The sequence below is a fragment of the Aquarana catesbeiana genome, linkage group LG02 (assembly GCF_042186555.1).
Source record: "Aquarana catesbeiana isolate 2022-GZ linkage group LG02, ASM4218655v1, whole genome shotgun sequence".
In the NCBI taxonomy this organism is placed as follows: Eukaryota; Metazoa; Chordata; class Amphibia; order Anura; family Ranidae; genus Aquarana; species Aquarana catesbeiana.
This window is the reverse complement of record NC_133325.1, coordinates 129,321,500-129,342,344: the sequence shown is the minus strand read 5'-3', so window position 1 is coordinate 129,342,344 and position 20,845 is coordinate 129,321,500. Positions and strand designations below refer to the sequence as shown.

General features: G+C 42.2%; 1 protein-coding gene across 1 annotated transcript in view; it reads right to left on the bottom strand.

The window, feature by feature from the left end:
• Positions 1 to 10,961: 10,961 nt before the first annotated feature.
• XPO4 (exportin 4) overlaps positions 10,962 to 20,845 on the bottom strand; it is a 231,381-nt gene continuing 221,497 nt past the window's right edge. The window contains exons 21-23 of the mRNA XM_073613453.1: positions 19,614 to 19,731; positions 19,435 to 19,527; positions 10,962 to 12,331 (exon numbers count right to left, since the gene is read on the bottom strand). Coding sequence (XP_073469554.1) covers positions 12,134 to 12,331; positions 19,435 to 19,527; positions 19,614 to 19,731 — 409 coding nt within the window. The 3' untranslated portion in view covers positions 10,962 to 12,133. The remainder of the gene's footprint in view (positions 12,332 to 19,434; positions 19,528 to 19,613; positions 19,732 to 20,845) is intronic.

Sequence of the window (20,845 nt, the reverse complement as noted above, 5' to 3'; positions counted from 1 at the left end):
CCATACTCTGCCATGCCCCCGCCATACTCTGCCATGCCCCCGCCATACTCTGCCATGCCCCCGCCATACTCTGCCATGCCCCCGCCATACTCTGCCATGCCCCCGCCATACTCTGCCATGCCCCCGCCATACTCTGCCATGCCCCCGCCATACTCCGCCATACCCTGCCATGCTGAGCCATGCTCAGCTGTACTCGCCCTCTGTATGTGGCCAGGCTGTGGAAGTCTCACACATGTGGTATCGCCGTACTCAGGAGGAGGAGGAGAATCTATTTTGGGGTGTCATTTTTGGTATGTACATGTTATGTGGTAGAAATATTGTATAAATGGACAACTTTGTGTTAAAAAAAAAAAAAAGCGTTTTAACCACTTCGCGCCGACCGGCCATCATACAACATCCTTGACTTTGTGCGGGGATATCTGAATGATGGTTGCAGCTACAGGCATCATTCAGATATCAGCTTTTTCAGCCAGCGATTCCCTACACCATGAGAATGATCATAGCAGCTGTTCCACTGCTTGATCGTTCTTACGGGAGGCGAGAGGGGATGCCCCCCCTCCCGCGCTTCTACCAACTCACCGCTACGATCGAAGCCAGGATCGTTTTTTTTTTTTTTTTTTTTTTTTATTTCAGGCTTCCCAGCCTAGAGGTGAGATGTGGGGTCTTATTGACCCCATATCTCACTGTAAAGAGGACCTGTCATGCCATATTACTATTACAAGGATGTTTATATTCCTTGTAATAGGAATAAAAGTGGTCAAAATTTTTTTTTTTTTGGAAAAAAGCATCCAACTAAAATAAATAAAGTAAAATGAACAATAAAAAAAATAAATAAATTTTAAAGCGTCCCTGTCCCTGTGTGCTCGCATGCAGAAGCGAACGCATACGGAAGTCCCGCCCACATATGAAAACGGTGTTTAAACCACACATGTGAGGTATCGCTGCGATCGGTAGAGCGAGAGCAATAATTTTGGCCCTAGACCTCCTCTGTAACTCAAAACATGTAACCAGTAAAAAATTTGAAAGCGTCGCCTATGGGGATTTTTGAGTAGCAAAGTTTTGCGCCATTCCACAAGCGCGTGCAATTTTGAAAGGTGACATGTTGGGTATCTATTTACTCGGCGTAACTTCATCTTTCACATTATGCAAAAACATTAGGCTAACTTTACTGTTTTGGTTTTTGTAAAGCACAAAACAGTTTTTTTTCCAAAAAAAAGCGTTAAAAAAATTGCTGCGCAAATACCGTGCGAGATAAAAAGTTGCAACGACCGCCATTGTATTCTCTAGGGTCTTTGCTAAAAAAATATATATAATGTTTTGGGGTTCTATGTCATTTTCTAGCTAATAAATGATGATTTTTACATGTAGGAGACAAATGTCAGAATTGGCCTGGGTGCTCCAGAACGCCTGAAGGTGCTCCCCTGCATGTTGGGCCTCTGTATGTGGCCACGCTGTGTAAATGTCTCACACATGTGGTATCGCCGTACTCGGGAGTAATAGCAGAATGTGTTTTGGGGTGTAATCTGTGGTATGCATATGCAGTGTGTGAGAAATAACCTGCTAATATGACAATTTTGTGGGAAAAAAAAAAGTAAAAAAAAAACCTTGATTTTTCAAAGAATTGTGGGAAAAAATGACAACTTCAAAAAACTCACCATGCATCTTTCTAAATACCTTGGAATGTCTTCTTTCCAAAAAGGGGTCATTTGGGGGGTATTTGTACTTTTCTGGCATGTTAGGGTCTCAAGAAATTAGATAGGCCGTCAGTACTTCAGGTGTGATCAATTTTCAGATATTCGCACCATAGCTTTTGGACTCTATAACTTTCAGAAAGACCAAATAATATCCACCGATTTGGGTTAATTTTACCAAAGATATGTAGCGGTATAAATTTTGGCCAAAATATATGAAGAAAAATTACTAATTTGCAAAATATTATAACAGAAATGAAGAAAAATGTATTTTTTTACAGATTTTTCGGTCTTTTTTCTTTTACGGCACAAAAAATAAAGAACCCAGCGGTGATTAAATACCACCAAAAGAAAGCTCCATTTGTGTGAAAAAAAGGACAAAAATTTCATATAGATACAGTGTTGCATGACTGAGTAATTGTCATTCAAAATGTGAGAGCACCAAAAGCTGAAAATTGGTCTGGTTAGGAAGGGGGTTTAAGTGCCCAGTTGTCAAGTGGTTAAGTGGACTCTAAATAATTTTCCAGTAAAATACTGATATTCACTTGTAAACAAAAAGTGCCAGGTCAGCAAGTGGATATACACTGGTCATAATATACACCGATTGTAATATACATTGACCAGTCACCCTCATACACTGATCATAATATACAGTATACACTTGTTGTAATCTATACACTGATCAGCCACCCTCTGCACTGCTACTCTGGGTATACCGCCATCATAAGATATACGGCATCTATACAACTCTGTGACCCCGATCACCAATCTACAACTTTTATATCACCATGCTGATTCTCTTCAGTCACTGCTATGGAGACGGCATAGCCTAAGTGTTCTTATAACAGAGTATAAACATATACAGTGTAAGCACACCCCATGTTATCCTGAGGATGATGATATTACAGTGTCCTCCATAGTGTGCTGAGTGTACCATCACGCCTCCAGAATTTCCTACATCCCTGAATGTCAGGGCTGTATATTACACCATATATATGTTTGCGCCCAGGGCAGCATGGAGGATGCTGTGTTATAATTACATACACCCTGTGCACGCTGAAATACTGGATTTTTTTTTTTTATGCACATTGCATATTTTTCGGTGTGTGTTTATAAATACACAGGTGCTTACTTTTTTTTTTTTTTAACATTTTCTTTGTAAAATATAACATTTTCCCAGTTCTCATCCTGTGTTTTATATGTCGCCATCTTGTGAAAGCTTTCAGAACTGCGCTGGTTGTGCAGGGCCCACATTTGTCTGTTCTGATGTCATAGTACTGATCAGAGTGGTGGACTATTTATTGGACTAGCCATGACACCGATTTTTTTGTTGTGTTGCTGCAAGCAAAAAACTAATCCCCAATGTATGAAATGTTGCAGTAGCCAGCCCACTGGTGCCCAACCTGCGGCCCTTGGACCTCTGCAGTTTGTAGTGAGAACACTGATTAGGGTAATAGCACTGATCTCTACTAGCCTTGTGTAGCTTGTTCCTAGTTTTGTATTGACTTCTGCTTCATTTCCCCAGCCAAAAATGTCACATGTCCACACCCTCTAACCCTCATTTCCTCCATTAGGTCTGCAGTTTCTGGCAGTCCTCTCAAGCATTACATATATTGAACATTATGTCCAACCCTTTGGTGATGTCAGGGCCACATTTAAGACCCCCTTTAGCTCATAAGTTGACAACCACTGAGCTAACCTATATATGTGACTTCCAATTAATGGCAGTAGGTATACAAACTAGAAATGCTGTTCTGAGTACTCTGCCTGTACAGGGTCAGCGTCTTGTTGACATCCTTCGGCAGTTCTATACTAACAGTAGGGGCAGGTATGAGGTGTGCATGAGGAGGGGAGGTGAGGCTTTGCTCATAGTGAACAGAAGAGGAGGGAGGTGTTGTGTTGCTCATAGTGATCAGCGGGGACAGGAGGTGTTGTGTTGCTCATAGTGAATGTGAGAATGTGGCTGCCCTATGTAAACAGGAGAAAGCAATTAGATGGATGAGAGAGTCTCTTAAGGCTGTTTTTGATGTGATTTTATTAGATGTAATCTGGTTCTAGAAATGTCTAAGCACTCCCACAATATGCTTCATTGCTAAAAGAGGGCAAGTCCTGAGAACAGAGTGTTCTGCTAGTTCAGGGATATGCAATTAGCAGGCCCCCAGCTGTTGCAAAACTACAAGTCCCATCATGCCTCTGCTTTTGGGTGTCATGCTTGTTGTGGCTGTCAGAGTCTTGCTATGCCTCATGGGACTTGTAGTTCTGCAACAGCTGGAGGTCCGCTAATTGCATATCCCTGTGCTAGATTCACAAGGTGAGTGAAGAGGTAGATTATGCTTGTGGATCTGTCACCTGTTCTCTGACCTGCTCTGATGTAGGCGTTTTTGTAAGGTGTCAGCACTACTGGGCCTTATAAAGTTCTGTTTTTTTATCAGTAATCTGGCAATTTATTTAACATCTGAATGCAACATTCAGATCCGGCCAGTAAGTCTGTTGGTTTTCAACAAAACAAATTCTCCTGCAAATGTAGCAGTATGGCCCCTTTCACACGGGTGCCTGTTTTGCGGAATCCACTTGCTCGGGGGGGAGGGGGGGGGCTGTGATCGTTCCACTGATACCTGCTGAGCAGGCGGATGACAGGTCCATCTCCGCTCACTATGTAGACCGAAGATGGACACAGTCCCACCCTCCTCTATGGGTAAAAACGGACCACAGTTTTGTTTTCATCTGATCTGTCAGACGGATGGAAAATAGGACCACCATCCTTCTGGATTTTGCAGGCAGGAATGGATTGGATAGTAGCCGAATGTCAGCCGCTCCATAGGGGAGAGTGCAAGTTGGTTTTGGGTTTAATACTGCTTTTAATAATGCAGCTACATCCTCAGAGGCAGCAGTGCTAACCTAAGTCAATTTCTACATTGCAGCAGGAATTGGCATTACCTAATACTTGCCATTTCAAATATCTTCAACTCAAACATGCTGACGAGGCCCAATTTGGATAGCGTGATATACTTTTTCAACCCTTTACATTGGAAAGTGATTTAATTCAATGTAATAATTTGTAGTTGGTCTCCATAATTTATAGCACCCTATTACGAAGGAAATAAACGTGCACTTAATAATGTCTGTAAAATGTATATCAATCTGTTATACAACTCGTTTAAGATAAAAAAACATCAGACATGTGTCAATTTAAGTCCTCATTTATACGGATACCCAAAAAAAAACCCATACCAGCGTGCCAAACAAAAAAAAAAAGGAGACTACATAGAGAGTTTAACAAGACTCGTGGCCACTCACTAAAATGAGAAGAAAAGAGGTTTAACCTTAAACTGCGTAGAGGGTTCTTTACTGTAAGAGTGGATGTGGAATTCCCTTCCACAGGCGGTGGTTTCAGCGGGGAGCATTGATAGTTTAAAAAAAACCTATTAGATAAGCACCTGAACGACCACAACATACAGGGATATACAATGTAATACTGACTTATAATCACACACATAGGTTGGACTTGTAAGTTTTTTCAACCTCACCTACTATGTAAGTATAGCGCTCACTGTATTACCATTTATTGAAATGATAAAAAAAAAAAAATCACATTTTAAAAGTGCAATAGGCACTTGTAAACAAAGAGCAAGCTCTGAAGAAGTCCTGCTGTAGGCCGATACACCTAAAGGGCCCAAGCCTGTGATTTTAATGACACCATCTTGCTAATAGGTGCTTGAGATCTATGAGAGTAGTGGTGAGCAGTGCAATTGGTGCCATTCATTTGGTTTACATATATTGTAATGGTCTTATATGTGCTTTTACTACTCTGCCTGTGAGCATTTCTAATCCTTATTATTGCTGAATACAGCATTTGGAGAACGCAAGGGGAGTTTTTTTTTTCCCTCTCTTTCATATGGATGGTGATATAATGTTATGCAAAGGAATCTTTGGATGGCAGAGCAATATTTCATCCCTGCAGGAAAACAAGCATGTTAGACTCCATTTTCTTGTAGCGGACATTCCATTTTCAAATCGCACCCTATTGTCTACATTGGAAGTATAGTTCCTGCACTATTTTTTGCAAGTTCAGGGGTGAGTTGCATAGACATCTGTGCATAAAGGCGCTCAGATGTCTTCCAAGTCGCACTGATATGCTACTTTGAAATCGTGCTAGTAATTTAAGTGTCACGATCGGTGTGATTGGGGTGTTAGACGTATTTTATACATTACAACACTTGCTAGATTTATTGTGATTTTGTTTCACAGTTTGTCATTTTGGTAGTAATGTTTACAATTTTTTTTCCCTATTTTTATATCACTTGAATTGAGTTTAGGGAGGACAGCCCTGCACTACATATTTTGTTACATGTAAACAATGCTAGACCCTAGTGAACTCTGCACTAATGTAATTAACAAAACAAAGGCATACAAAAAAATAAATTTTATAAACAGAAAAAAAAAAAAAAAGATGTTCTTAGATCTAGCTGCTTCTACTAGTATCCACATATACATGTGTAATGCTATACCTTTCAGAATAGTGAATATAATAATTATTATACAGGATTTATATAGCGCCAACAGTTTACGCAGCGCTTTACAATATAAACATACAATAGCGAACGCAATGCACATAAAGTACAAAGTCCAACAGAATCACACAAGCTTAAAGCGGAACTCCATCCAAAAGAGGAAGTTCTGCTTGAGGCTGGGTTCGAATTGGATGTGGCTTCTCCGCATCCAATTCGCATGACATGCGAGTGTGCCTGGCTCTAAATGGAGCCGGTTCACACGGGTCCAGGGGTGGCCGCAGTCCGCATTCCAAAGGGGTCATGTGCATGTTTGGGTCCAGGTCAGGTGTGAATTCAGGCAAAAATTCGAACCTGATTCGCACCTGAACTGGTAAACAGGAACGCACCGGACCCCATGCCGCGAAGCCGCACATATGTGAACCCGGTCTGAAGCCCCCCCCCCCCCCTCCAAATGGCAATTTTTTTTTGGGGGGGGGGGCTGCGGGTATCGTTTTTTACAGTTACCCACTCTAGGCAAAACAAGTGGAAGTGTCCCCCCGCAGTCATCTGGGACATGTCACAGGTCCCAGAAGACTGTGGGACCAGTCACAATGCACCATAGCTCACGCATGCACAATGCGCACCCGGCTGTGAAGCCGCAAGCTGTCGCAACCAGGTGCCCGGTGTTGAGATGCAGGGGGACAGAAGACAGATGGAAAGGATGGCTCGGGTGAGTACATCTCTTGATCTTGGGACAGGTGAGTGTCACCATCGAGGACACTTTTTCGGCGCCGTTAAAACTAAAATGCGCCTCCACGGACCCCATATTATAGAAGTCACAAATGCTCTTTCGTAAAATTAAACAAATGGTAGCCGACTAAGGAAATCACAACAATGTTCCCAGGTTATTTCTCTTCACTTCCAGGAATGCTCTTGTTGTATTTCAAAGAACATACATAGCGTAACCCCAAAAAATGAATCCAAATGTATTGTAAATATAATGTACTCACAAGGCAGCAGAAAAAAAAAAAAAAAGCTCTCAACATTCTGCCATACAGCACTCATGCGTATTGCCATCAGATTGTGTACCCTGTCCTACGCACATTTCATCAGAAATGGCATCTTCGGGAAGCACAATGTCAAATCCACTGGGAAATCATGGCAGAGGAGACCACCAGGCCTTTCCTTGGGCAGTCCGTGAGCACAAAGACAATCCAACCTGCAGAAGGAGGCTGTAGGTGGCAAGTAAACCTAAACTGCCTGGAAAAACATACCCTTCTCTCCACAGAGGTGGACTGTTGTCATATGTGTCCCCGTGAGGTATTTAGCTCACCAGCTGCCACAGATCTAGATGGCGCTGTCAAAACTGACCCAGTGAGTACCGAAAGGCCTGCGTGAACTTGGTGGCCAGACTGGGATGACTACTAGATCTATATTATCCAGCCTGTTTATTGAAGATCACCATAAGATCTCCAAGAAAAAGGAAAAAATAGGGAAAAAGGCTATGGTAACAGGTCCCAAGCAGGGAATTCTGTCCTTTGCTATAGGCAAGCCCATTACTTCTGCCTAGTGTTGAGAGGTGGTTTTATACCAGCTAGGACTCGCAATAGGGTGGTGCCTAGTGTCCTAATCCTGTACATGGCACTATGAAACCCTATGGCAGGGATATGCAATTAGCGGACCTCCAGCTGTTGCAGAACTTCAAGTCCCATGAGGCATAGCAAGATTCTGACAGCCACAGGCATGACACGCAGAGGCATGATGGGACTTGTAGTTTTGCAACAGCTGGAGGTCCGATAATTGCATATCCCTGCCCTATGGGTCAAGAATAGAGGAGCTCTGTCTGTTAATGAACATAAGAGAATTTTTTTTTCCCCTTGATTGGGTATTGTTTTCAAAATGAATGCCAATGTAACTTCACCTCATTCACTTAGCTAACTGAAATTCACTTTGTAAAAGTGAAAGCTCACTTTGCAGTGTAAACGTCTACTCATTTAGTAAATCAACCCTATTGAGTGACAGCCTACTGGGGCTGCTGACATCATATCTGACATGGTGGCACCCAGCAACAACCTCAGGGCATTTGATTGTTTACATATAGGAGGCAAGAAAATAATGTGCATAAAATATGTTAAATGCACATATAATCTAATGGGAAGCTTTTTGTTAAAATTAATGTTCTGGCAAAAGGGTCTCTGAAAAAAGAAAGCCAATGTAGTCACCATATCGAATGACTGGTGAGCTGCGATATTTTACATTTTTGTTCTTGGATTTATCCTTTAATGAGAAGCTGGCAGAGCATACTAGCATGGTTTGGTTGTCACTATTAACATTGGACCAGTTTGAATAGAAAATGAGTAGCTGCCATTGCTGACTTTTGTAATGTAATTTTCACGCTTTCTTTTTTCTCAACACCATATCTGCATATAATGTTTCCAGGTTTGTGACTAAGGCCGCCATACACAGAGCAAAATTTCTTTCCTGCAACACCCCTTACCAAATGTGTTGGACCATAAACTATAATGGTTATATACGCATGTGATGCAGCATGAGAGCCGGCATCTAATGAAAGTGGTTGTCGCTCAGCAGCAGTCCCAGTATGTAACCAAAAGATGAAAGAACAGACTACCATAGTGCAGTCCATTTAAAATTCCATAATTAGTTAGAAGTAGTAAGAAGTACCTCCAAGTAACTTGTATTCAATACGATTCAAAAGATGCTGTTCTACCTTATTTAAAAGACGGTTTATATCTCACATGAACTGTATGTATATATATGGTCTTGTGGGTCTGCAACTTACAGACTCTTTTTTTATGCACACTTTTGCACATTATTATGTATGCTCATTCATTTAGGTATTTTATATTTAACAGCGCTGCTTATAATTACCGCACATTGTTCATGAGCTGGTATCACAGTTGATTAAGTGGCTGCTTGCTAGTTTTGTTTTATGACCTAGCATGGATTTTAAAGAATTTGAGTAATGAACACTGCCAGCCAGTGTTTGGCTGAGATATATCTATCTATATAGAGAGAGAGATATCTATCTATCTCTCAGACATCCGGGATTGTAGAGATTTCTCGAAGATTTGAGGCGGGGTATTGAATTAAAATTCACAGAGGTCTGTCCAGAAAAGTTTCTTCCGGCAGAGGTCCGGATTGCATGTTTGTGACACAGATCCTTCATGCCCCAGTCGGCTTTATGTATCCCAATCCTATTCTTACATAAGTGTCCTCGGTCCCCACTTCATATCACAATTTTCCCCTTTACATCACAGTTCCCCCTTCACATCACCTCCCATCCCCTTCACAGTAGTCTTCTGAACCCACCCACCCCCCCACCTTACATCACAGTAATGTCCTCTGTCCCCATTCACATCATCCCCCACAGTAGTGTCATCCTCTGCCCACCATAAAATAGTGTTCTTCCTTGCCCCCCTTCTCCCCCCCCCCCCCCCGCATCAGTGTCCTCCTCTGTTCCCCCCTCCCCCACAATAGTGTCCCCCCCCCCCCCCCACCTCACATCACAGCCTTCCGCCCCATCCTTCACGGCCGGGTCCTAGCCCCTTCACTCTCCTACCTCACTGGCACACTGTGCATAGTGGAGGGCAGGCAGCACAGAAACACTGGACAGAGGTGAACTGCTGTAGCTAACTTTTAAATTAACAAGCTGGTGAATGGTTGCTAGGACCGCCCTGCTCTTAGCAACCAATCACCTGCCGATTATCTCTTAACTTGGTATTAATATATAATTTTGTTTTATTAAAGAAAAATTAAAGTGTAAAGAATATTTACATAAATTCAAAATACGGTGTACAACTATTGTGCACCAAGAATATACATGACCCTTTAGTAAAGTCAATTATTATAGTTAGTGTTTAGGTCACATATGCCACATTTGCATTGGCATTTCTCGCTCCTGCCCTCCATCCAGTGCTGCTGTGCCGTTCCTCCCCCCCCCCTCCCCCGCTGTGAAAATGACAGTGGCAGAAGCTGGGGGGGAAGCCAGCTCCTAATTGGCTCTGTGGTCTGGATGGGACAGTGATTCAGTCTGGAACTGAACCACAGTCCCCCGATCGGGGTTGTATAACTGCAATTGATGATCCTTGATTCCAAAGGAACAGGGCCTACCAGCAGCCAGATGTTCCCTGAAGAAGGCTGTCTACATGTACAAACAGGAGGTGGTTAAAAACCACTGTTATCATATAGAGCAGTGGTCATCAACCCTGTCCTCAGGGCCCACTAACAGGCCAGGTTTTATGTATTACCTTGGGGAGATGCAGACTAGAAACTGCAATCACTGAGCAGCAAATTATATCACCTGTGATGCATTTCAGTTATCTTACAAACCTGGCCTGTTAGTGGGCCCTGAGGACAGGGTTGATGACTACCGGTACTGATATAGAGGACAAATAGTCATACAGGCTGGCTGTGCAACCAATGGGCCAAAACAAAGCTTAGCTGAGAATAAAGCCATTCAGGGATACTGTAAGGGTCAATAATGGGCATGTACAATGTCAGCAGCATTAACTGGCGCATTTTTTTTTTTTCTTTACAAATAAACTTCCAAATCTTAACAACTGGTCTCTTTCCCTCATTGAGAAAGAAGTGTTTTGAACCTATATGCAGCTTCCTCATTGGGCAAGTTACAAGATTATTGCCAATCACCACCTGTTTGAGGGTTGGTATCTTAACACCAGGCTTTTGCCATCTTCAAGGGCCATAATCTGTTTACACCAGAATCTAGAATCTTCAAGGGGTAGAAAAGAAACACGCCACAAAGTCTAAACTGTTTATACTATACATTTTATACAAATTTTTTTTAAAAAAAGGAAAAGAAACAAGACACACAATGGAAACATTTGACCATACTGTTTGCAGAGATTGCATCACCTAATGCCCCAACTTAAAAAATAGCATGTAGAAATCTGCAATTTACACCCTTTTTCATCTGTATTGCTGAAGCTAACAGTCCAACGGAGATTTTCATAAAAATTATATTTAAAAACAAAAAAAAAAAAAACAAAAAAAAAAAAAAAAAAACACAAAAAAGCTGTGCCTGGGTGTGCAAATCATCTCCAACGTACACTTGTATAAAGATCATTCATCCAGAAAAAGTGTGTGGGGTTGTACGTCCTACGCAGGTGCTCAAGGCCATAAATCCAAGACACTGGATTGTTAAACTCGCTTTGGGTGGGTTACCAAAACCATATACATATTATATATACACACACATAGAAATTATCTATTTTTTTTTTCATTTTGTAAGGCAATGAAATGGTGACAATTTAATTCATACTAGAACAAAAAAAATATATATTTTTCTCTCGTTTCTTCTTCCTGGACTTTCGGCCAACCATCAGGGTAGGAGGAGGAAAACACATAAAAACATGCGACTCTTGGTTCATGTACACAAAAATATTCCCATAATGTTTTTAATATATTTTACGTGTGTTTTCTTTAAAAATGCCATTTGGTGTATCCATAATTTGGGGATGAGAGCATGGAGAGAGGGGGTAGGGAAATAAAGGAACATTGCATTTAGACACCAATTCAGTTTGTGTCTATTGCACATTCAATCTAACCTTTTTGAAAAAAAAGTTTAAAAAAAAAAAAAAATCATTCATCAGGCAATACACGCTTCCGACCAAAGGTGTTGGGAGAGGAAAGGCACTGCAAAGAATAATTGTGCCCATTATTTGTTTGCAGGCATATGGAAATTCCTTTTAGAAAAATAAGTCTACCCATTCATCCGTTTATGCACAACTCTGTGCTCCGTGTATAGTCCTATAGCTGATGCATCTTTAAGCCCCCCATATATAACTTAAATAATGTTTTTAAAACCCCCCAGAGATGCATATGAAGGTCCGGGGACAGGTCAGGAGGGAGTCAGACTGCCATCAGCAGGTGCAGGTTCAGTGCATTTGTAAAGAGCAATTTCAGTTCCGCTTCTCATTTAACACAAAGAAGCCCCCCCACATTGGCCATGAACTCTTCCAAACTTTTCAGGAAGGACATCTTCTGTTTGCGGTCCAGAGTGGGAGGAGTGCTGCTTGCCGTAAGCTTGTTAAAGGCATCTGCTAAACGCTGGTAGATAACAGGATCCTGTTGACTAGATAATAGTGTTTCGACTAACTCGGCATACTCTGCCTACAGGGGGGAAAAAAAAACAGGAATGAGAAGAGCAAATTACATATATCTGAAATGCAAAACAGATGAAGAATGTGTCCAATTTTCTACATCTTTGTAGAACTTTATATTTAAGCACTACAATATACTACTACCAAGAAAAGCTAAAGAGGAACAGTGGTGAAGGTGTAGGTAAAAGTGTACATCCAGGCAAAACCTTTCCTGATTTTGGAAGGAATGGAGAAGGGTTAGAACCCCTGATGCATTTCAATGCTCCTTAAAAGAGGTGCTCTTCACCCTCCCTTTACATTTACAGCGGCACATAGAAGTTTTTTTTACCTTCATGCATAGTATGACTAGCCACATGTGTCCTAAAGCATATCCTATACTAAATGTTTTATTTTCACACACACACAAAAAAATAGAAAATAACTGTCAGTTGTAGACTTGTTGTCCACCTGCGTAAACACAGTTCCAAATAGGTGGTGATGGATGATAGAACCTAATAGCACCTTCAGGGCATTATTCAGCCATGCAGACAGATGGACAGAACTGGAAGTTTTCACCACACAGATCAAGAAAAGCATGTTTAGATCAGTGTGTGTGTGAAAACGTGCCACGTGTACACCAAGGTATACGTTAAAAAACGTATAATGCAAAACATATATCACATGATATGATAGTAAGACCTCATCTGGGATATGCAGTTCAGTTTTGGGTACCAGTTCTCATAAAGGATAATCGGGGAACTGGAGAAAGTGCAGAGAAGGTCAACCAAGAGGCATAGAGGAGCTCAGCTATGAGGAAAGATTAGAGGAACTGAATCTATTCCCTCTTGAGAAGTGGAAATTAAGGGGAGATATGATCAACATGTACAAATACATATGTGGTCCATCTAGTGAACTTGGTGTTGAGTTATTCACTTTAACCACTTAAAGCGGAGTTCCACACAAAAATGGAACTTCCGCTTTTCGGAACCCTCCCCCCCTCCGGTGTCACATTTGGCACCTTTCAGGGGGGGAGGGGGGTGCAGATACCTGTCTAAGACAGGTATTTGCACCCACTTCCGGCATAGACTCCCATGGGAGTCTACGCCTCTTCCCGTCCCCACCGCGCTGTCTCCTGGAAACACACAGCTCCCAGGAGAGAGCAGGGACCACTTACGATGCGCAGCGCGACTCGCGCATGCGCAGTAGGGAGCCGGGAGGTGAAGCCGCAACGCTTCACTTCCTGATTCCCTCACCTAGGATGGCGGCGGCAGCTGCCGAGAACCGAGCGGGTTCTCGGCGTCGCCTGCCGACATCGCTGGACCCTGGGACAGGTAAGTGGCCATGTATTAAAAGTCAGCAACTGCAGTATTTGTAGCTGCTGGCTTTTAATATTTTTTTTTTTTGTGGCGGTGTGGGTGGACCCCCGCTTTAAGGACTGAGCCTCTTTCTGAGATTTGTTGTTTACAAGTTAAAAACAGTTTTTTTTGCTAGAAAATTACTTGGAACCCCCAAACATTATACATTTTTTTTCTAACACCCTAGAGCAGTGATGGTGAACCTCGGCACAACAGATGTTTTGGAACTACATTTTCCATCATGCTCATGCACTCTGCAGTGTAGGTGAGCATCATGGGAAATGCAGTTCCAAAACATCTGGGGTGCCAAGGTTCGCCATCACTGCCCTAGAGAATAAAATGGCAGTCGTTGCAATACTTTGTCACACCGTATTTGTGCAGCGGTCTTACAAGCGCACTTTTTTTCTGGAAAAAAAATACACTTTTTTTTAATTAAAAAATAAAACAATTAAGTTAGCCCAATTTTTTTTTAATATTGTGAAAGATAATGTTACGCCGAGTAAATTGATACCGAACATATCACGCTTCAAAATTACACCCGCTTGTGGAATGGCGACAAACTTTTACCCTTAAAAATCTCCATAGGCGACACTGGAATGTAAACATCCCTTGTAATAGAAAAAAGCATGACAGGGCCACTAAAATATGAGATCTAGGGTCAAAAAGACCTCAGATCTCATATTTACATTAAAATGCAATTAAAAAAAATTTTTTTTTTGTCATTTAAAGAAAAAATAAAAAAAATGGCCCTTTAAGAGCTATGGGCGGAAGTGACGTTTTGAAGTTGCTTCCGCCCTGCAGTGATATGAAGATGGGTGTGGGCCATCTTCCCCTCACTCGTCTCCATACCCAGGCAGGGGGACAGACGCAATCGCCTTCCTCCACTGCTGACGGCTCCGGTAAGCGGCGGAGGGCACCGGATCACGGCAGGAGGGGGGGGGGGTCCGATAAAAGTGATCTCGCAACGAATCTTCCACAGAGACCACTTTTATCTTAAACAGGACCGCCTGCTGAAAAGGAGGATACCGGGGTTACGCCAGCTAGCTGCTGCCATAACCACGATACCCTCCTTCAAAGTACCGACGTATAACGACGGTGGGCAGTCCGGAAGTGGTTAAGGTCATCACAGAGGACAAGGGTTAGGGTTAGCTAGACTCGCAGTGTTTCTCAACTCCAGTCCTCAAGGCGCCCCAACAGGTCATGTTTTCAGGATTTCCCTCGGATGAAACAGCTGTGGTAATTACTAAGGCAGTGAAACTGATCAAATCACCTGTGCAAAATAATGGAGAGCCTGAAAACATGACCTGTTGGGGCGCCTTGAGGACTGGAGGTGAGAAACACTGAGCTAGAGGAAAAAAGATTTCATTTCCAGATACGGAAAGGTTTCTTCACTGTAAAAACTGTGAAAATGTGGAATAGACTCCCTCCAGTGGTGGTTCTGGCCAGCTCTGTAGATTGCTTTAAAAAAAGGCCTGGATTCGTTCCTTAATAACATAAGGACCAGAATGATTTACCCCCTTAATGACCAGGCCATTTTTTTTGCAACACGGCACTGCGCCGCTTTAACTGACAATTGCGAGGTCGTGCCGCAACGCTGTACCCAAAGTTGATGTCCTTTTTTTCCCCACAAATAGAGCTTTCTTTTGGTGGTATTTAATCACCTCTGCGTTTTTTTTTCTGCGCTATAAACAAAAGACCGACAATTTTGAAAAAGATACATCTATCTATATCTATATATATCTATATATAAATATATATCTATATATAGTATATTTTTTTACTATAATTTTCAAAAAAAAAAAAAATCAGTTTAGGCCAAAGTATTCTTCTACATAGGTAAAAAAAAATAAAAATAAATCTTAATAACCGTATATTGATTGGTTTGAGCAAAAGTTATAGCATCTACAAAATAGGGGATAGATTTATGGCATTTTTATTTTATTTTCTTTACTAGTAATGGCGGTGATCAGCGCTTTTTAGCGGGACTGCGACATTGTGGCGGACAGATCGGACATGACACTTTTTTGGGACCAGTGACATTATTATAGTGATCAGAGCTAAAAATAGCCACTGATCACTGTATAAATGACACTGGCAGGGAAGGGGTTAACACTAGGGGGCGATCAAGGGGTTAAGTGTGTCCTAGGGAGGTCTTTTCTAACTGGGAACTGGAACCGGGAACTGCTTTGTTTACACTGGCAGATTCTGCCTTTTTGAGGAGTGATCGTGGGTGGCCAGTGGACATCGCGGTCGCCAGACCCACGCATTGGCTCCCCCCTGCTGTGCAGCGGGCACATGACGACGTACGGGTACGTCGTTTCGCGCAATAGGGCCGTCCTGCCGCAGCTTATATGCGGTGAGCGGTCCTTAAGAGGTTAATGTACATAATATAACTGGGGACTGACATTTATAAGAAAAGTTGATCCAGGGAAAATCCAATTGCCTCTCGGGGGATCAGGAAGAAATGTTTCCCCCTGCTGTAGCAAATTGGATCATGCTTTGTTGGGTTTTTCGCTTCCTCTGGATCGACTGTGGGTGAAGGATTGTGTATATGGGATTGTATGATTTTTTATTTTTTTTTAATTGGTTGAATTAGATGGACTTGTGTCTTTTTTCAACCCAACTATGTAACATCATCAGAATGCTCTTTTGTAATCACCCCAACCAATTCTCCTGTAGTGAGGCATTCAATAGTGTGGACCTCTAATGAGGCAGAAACACATTTAATGTTGCTCCTCTCTTTAAAGCAGCGGTTTTGGGGGTAACATAGTATGCTTGCCTATTGTATGATTTGCGATAATTTGACGTATGAATTCTTTGACATATTGCTTAGAGAGCAATTAGCACTGGTACATTCACACACATTGACTGCAATCAACAAAAAAAACAATAAAACCATCCCAAAAAATAAAAGCTCAGCTTAAAAAAATGGTGCCAAAATCATTACAGTTTCAAATGAAGATAAACTTTAGAGGACTTTCCAAATTATCACATTTGCCAAGTTTCCTAAATAGCACAAAGTTCAGGGAGATTTTTCAGTTGGTTGGAGTTCCTCCTTCGGAGGCTTCACCCTTTTGGAAAACTGGATATGATAAAAGGGCAGCAGGTTATTGGGTTAAATGCTGCTAAGCAAATATAGAAACATATCTGTAGCTGGGTTTAGTGGTCTGATTTAGATGATGAACACTATCACTGCCTGCTCACTTTTCCATCAGCAGAAAACTATGCAGACTATTTGAACTGTATGAACACAAGTGGAAAAATCTTCCAACTTTTATAAGCCACAAACTCCATAAAGTTTAAAAGGGCCAAAGAGCCAAGATAGAAGCTGAAAACATTAATGTAAATTTACAGAAGAAATTTATTGGTGGGGAACTTACAATAAAGCAAAAGGAAAGTAGAAATTTTGACCATAGTAATAACAAGAGAAAACAAGGCTATATTTGTTAAAGTGTGTTTTATCGGTTTAACTTCAAACACTTGGGATCCATCCCTAACACTTAGACCCTCTTTCACACTGGAGGCGTTTTTGCGCTACCAAAGCGCCTCAGCAGCAGCGCTTTTAACCCTTTATTTGGCCGCTAGTGGCCGAAAAGTGCCTCTAAAACGAAAGTAAAGCGCAGCTAAATCTAGCGGCGCTTTACCACTAATGCGGCAGCGCTGCAAGAGTGAAAGGGCTTTTACAGTGCAACCAGAAAGTATTCACAGCGCTTCACTTTTTTATGTTAAAGCCTTATTCCAAAATTGATTAAATTATTTTCCTCAAACAATATTTCATAAGGACAACGTGTAAGAAGTTTGTTTGAAATCTTTGCAAATTTATTAAAAATAAAAACGAAAAAAAATCCACGTACACAAGTATTCACAGCCTTTGCTCAATATTTTGGCAAAGCACCTTTGGCACCAATTAGCCTCAAGTCATTTTGAGTATGATGCTACAAGCTTGTTCACCTATTTTTGGGCAGTTTCTCCTATTCACAGGATCTCTCAAGCTCCATCAGATTGGATGGGGAGCGTCAGTGCACAGCCAGGTCTGGGCTCTGGCTGGGCCACTCAAGGACATTCACAGTTGTCCATAGCCACTCCTTTGTTATCTTGGCTGTGTGCTTAGGGTCGTTGTCCTGTTGGAAGATGAACCTTCAACCCCAGTTTGAGGTCCAGAGCGCTCTAGAGCTCTGTAGGGATGGTATTGGCCAGGTGATGAGCAGTGCCTGGATTCCTCCAGACATGATGTTTGCTATTCAGGCCAAAGAGTTCAATCTTTGTTTCATCAGACCAGAGAATTTTGTTTCTCATGGTCAGAGTCTCCTTCAGCTTTTGGCAAATTCCAGGCAAGCCGTCATGTGCCTTTTACTAAGGATTAGCTTCCGTCTGGCCACTCTACCATACAGGCCCGATTGGTGGAGTGCTGCAAAGATGGTTGTTCTTCTGGAAAGTTCTCCCCTCTCCACAGAGAAACACTAGAGCTCTGTCAGATTGACTATCGGGTTCTTGGTCACCTCCCTGACTAAGGCCCTTCTCCCCCGATTGCTCAGTTTGGCTGGGTGGCCCCTGCTAGGAAGATTCCTAGTGGTTCCAAACTTCTTCCATTTACATATGGAGGCCACTGTGCTCTTTGGGACCTTCAATGCTGCTGAAATGTTACCGTACCTTTCCCCAGATTTGTGCCTCGATACAATCCTGTCTCGGGGGTCTACAGACAATTTCTTGGAATTCATGGTGCTCTGGCATACACTGTTAACTGTGGGACCTTATATACACAGGTGTGTGCCTTACCAAATCATGTCCAATCAACTGAATTTACCACAGGTGGACTTTATTCAAGTTGTAGAAACATCTCAAGGATGATCAGTGGAAACAGGATGCACCTGAGCTCAATTGTGAGTGTCATGGCAAAGGCTGTGAATACTTATGTACATGGGATTTTTTTATTTTTAATAAATTTGCAAATATTTCAAACAAACGTCTTTCACAATGTCATTATGGGGTATTGTTTGTAGAATTTTTAGGAAAATATTAAATTTAATCTATTTAGGAATAAGTAAAGTGCTGTGAATACATTCCAGATGCACTGTACCAGACCAAGTCACAGCTCCAGTGTTGCCCCAGCTGCAGCTCCCCACTCCTCACTTCTGGTCTCACATGACACTGAGCAGGAGACTATGGTAATCAGTCAACTCTTGTGAGGAGGGAGTAGGGGCGTGGTTTACTGGCTCTGTTTGTATCTATGGATGCACACAGCCTGGATTGGCTGCCCCCTCTTAGCACTCACCTCGCTGGATCTTGTCAGTAGATTAATTCTTTTACTGTAAAACACCGAGCTGTTCAGTAAAAGTGGTAATTTCAGGGTTTGGAAAAACTACATTACACTGCTGGGGGTGCTTCCAGAAAAGCAAAACCTTGTTGCTGTACCTGCTTAAAAAGCACTACCTGGAGTTAAGCTTCCATTTGTTTGTCTTTCATGTAAAGTCTAAATATTTTAACACATTATACACAGAGACTACAGACCATACGTGATCACCTGGACCATATCAAAAATATTACATGCTCTCATAACGTTTATAAGGGTTTCTTCCAGGTACTTTAGTCTCACATACCAAATTAAAACTATAACCATAATTCAAGGTAAAAGACCACACATCAGATACAAGGCGTAAAAAATATTTCATGAAGGTTTCCTTTATGATAAAAAGCGAGATTTACAAATAAAAACATGGACGAGGTCTGTTGCGTTATATTCCATAGTAAAAGGTATCAAATGGTGCACAAACATACATACCTGGTTCAAGCAGACCAATGTGTAAAATGCTTCACCCGCTGCTGTAGTCATTTCCGTATTGTGTTTTTGCAGAACAAGCATGTCAAAGACCAACTGAAATAAGAGGGAATGGGTAAGCATTTGTTTCTTTTCTGCCACCCCCCCCCCCCCTATATTGCAAACAAATCACAAGCACTCACCTTGAGAAAGTGCCGTGTTGCTGCCAGCAGTGGAGAGTCTGTGTCCTGAGCCTTAGCACACTGCTCAGCCAATGGGGTTAATGCTTCCAGACAAAGTTGTGACACTTCTGAGCTCATCCTGATTTACTAAGAGTTAAGTATTATTTTCTTAATGGAAAAAAGACAGCTAATGCAACTAAATAGACTGACAGCAGAGTAATTAGGCACCAATATTTCTACCAACAGAAAAACCCCAACAAACACAGAATCAATTAAAAATAAATGATTAATAAAAACAGAAAAATATTCACTGTATCATCTGAGGCGGTTCACTTCACTGGGTATATGTGGGGATTTACATCCACTTTAACCACTTCAATACCAGGCACTTACCCCCCTTCTTGCCCAGGCCAATTTTCAGCTTTCTGCGCTGTCGCTGTCTAAATGACAATTGCGCGGTCATGCTACACTGTACCCAAACAGAATTTTTATCATTTTGTTCCCACAAATAGCTTTCTTTTGGTGGTATTTGATCACCTCTGCGGTTTTTATTTTTTGCTATACAAATAAAAAAAGACCGAAAATTTTGCTAAAAATAAAAGTTTTGCTTTTGTTTCTGTTATAAAATTTTGTAAATAAGTTTTCTCCTTTACTGATGGGCACTGATAAGGCGGCACTGGTGGGCATTGATAGGCGGCACTCACGGGTGGCACTGATAGGCGACACTGAAAGGCTGCAAAGATGGGTACTTATGGGTGGCACTGATAGACAGCACTGATGGGCATTGATACGTGGCCCTAATGGGCACTGATAGGCATCCCTGGTGGCACTGGCTATGGTAGGCATTGTGAGTGGGCACTGATTGACAGCTGCCTGGGCATTGTCAGCTGCCTTGGCACAGATTTGCATCTCCCTGGTGGTCTAGGGGGTGGCATACCTGGTGGTCCTGGGCGGGATCTGAGGGGGGCTGCACTAACAATCAGCACAGACCCCCCCCCCCCGTCAGGAGAGCAGCCCATCTTGCTCTCCTCTACTCCCGTCTGTCAGGCACGAGTGAGGAAAGGCCGATCAACTGCTCTTTCTGTTTATATCGTGATCGTCCGTCGTAGGCTCTTTACCGAGATCGGTGTAGACTGACACACACCGCACCACCGATCGCCGCGATGCGAGCCCCCACGGGAACGTGGCAACTGTTATCCTGCAGGACGTCATGTTACCCCCTTTCTGCCCAGGCTAATCTTTCAGCGCTGTTG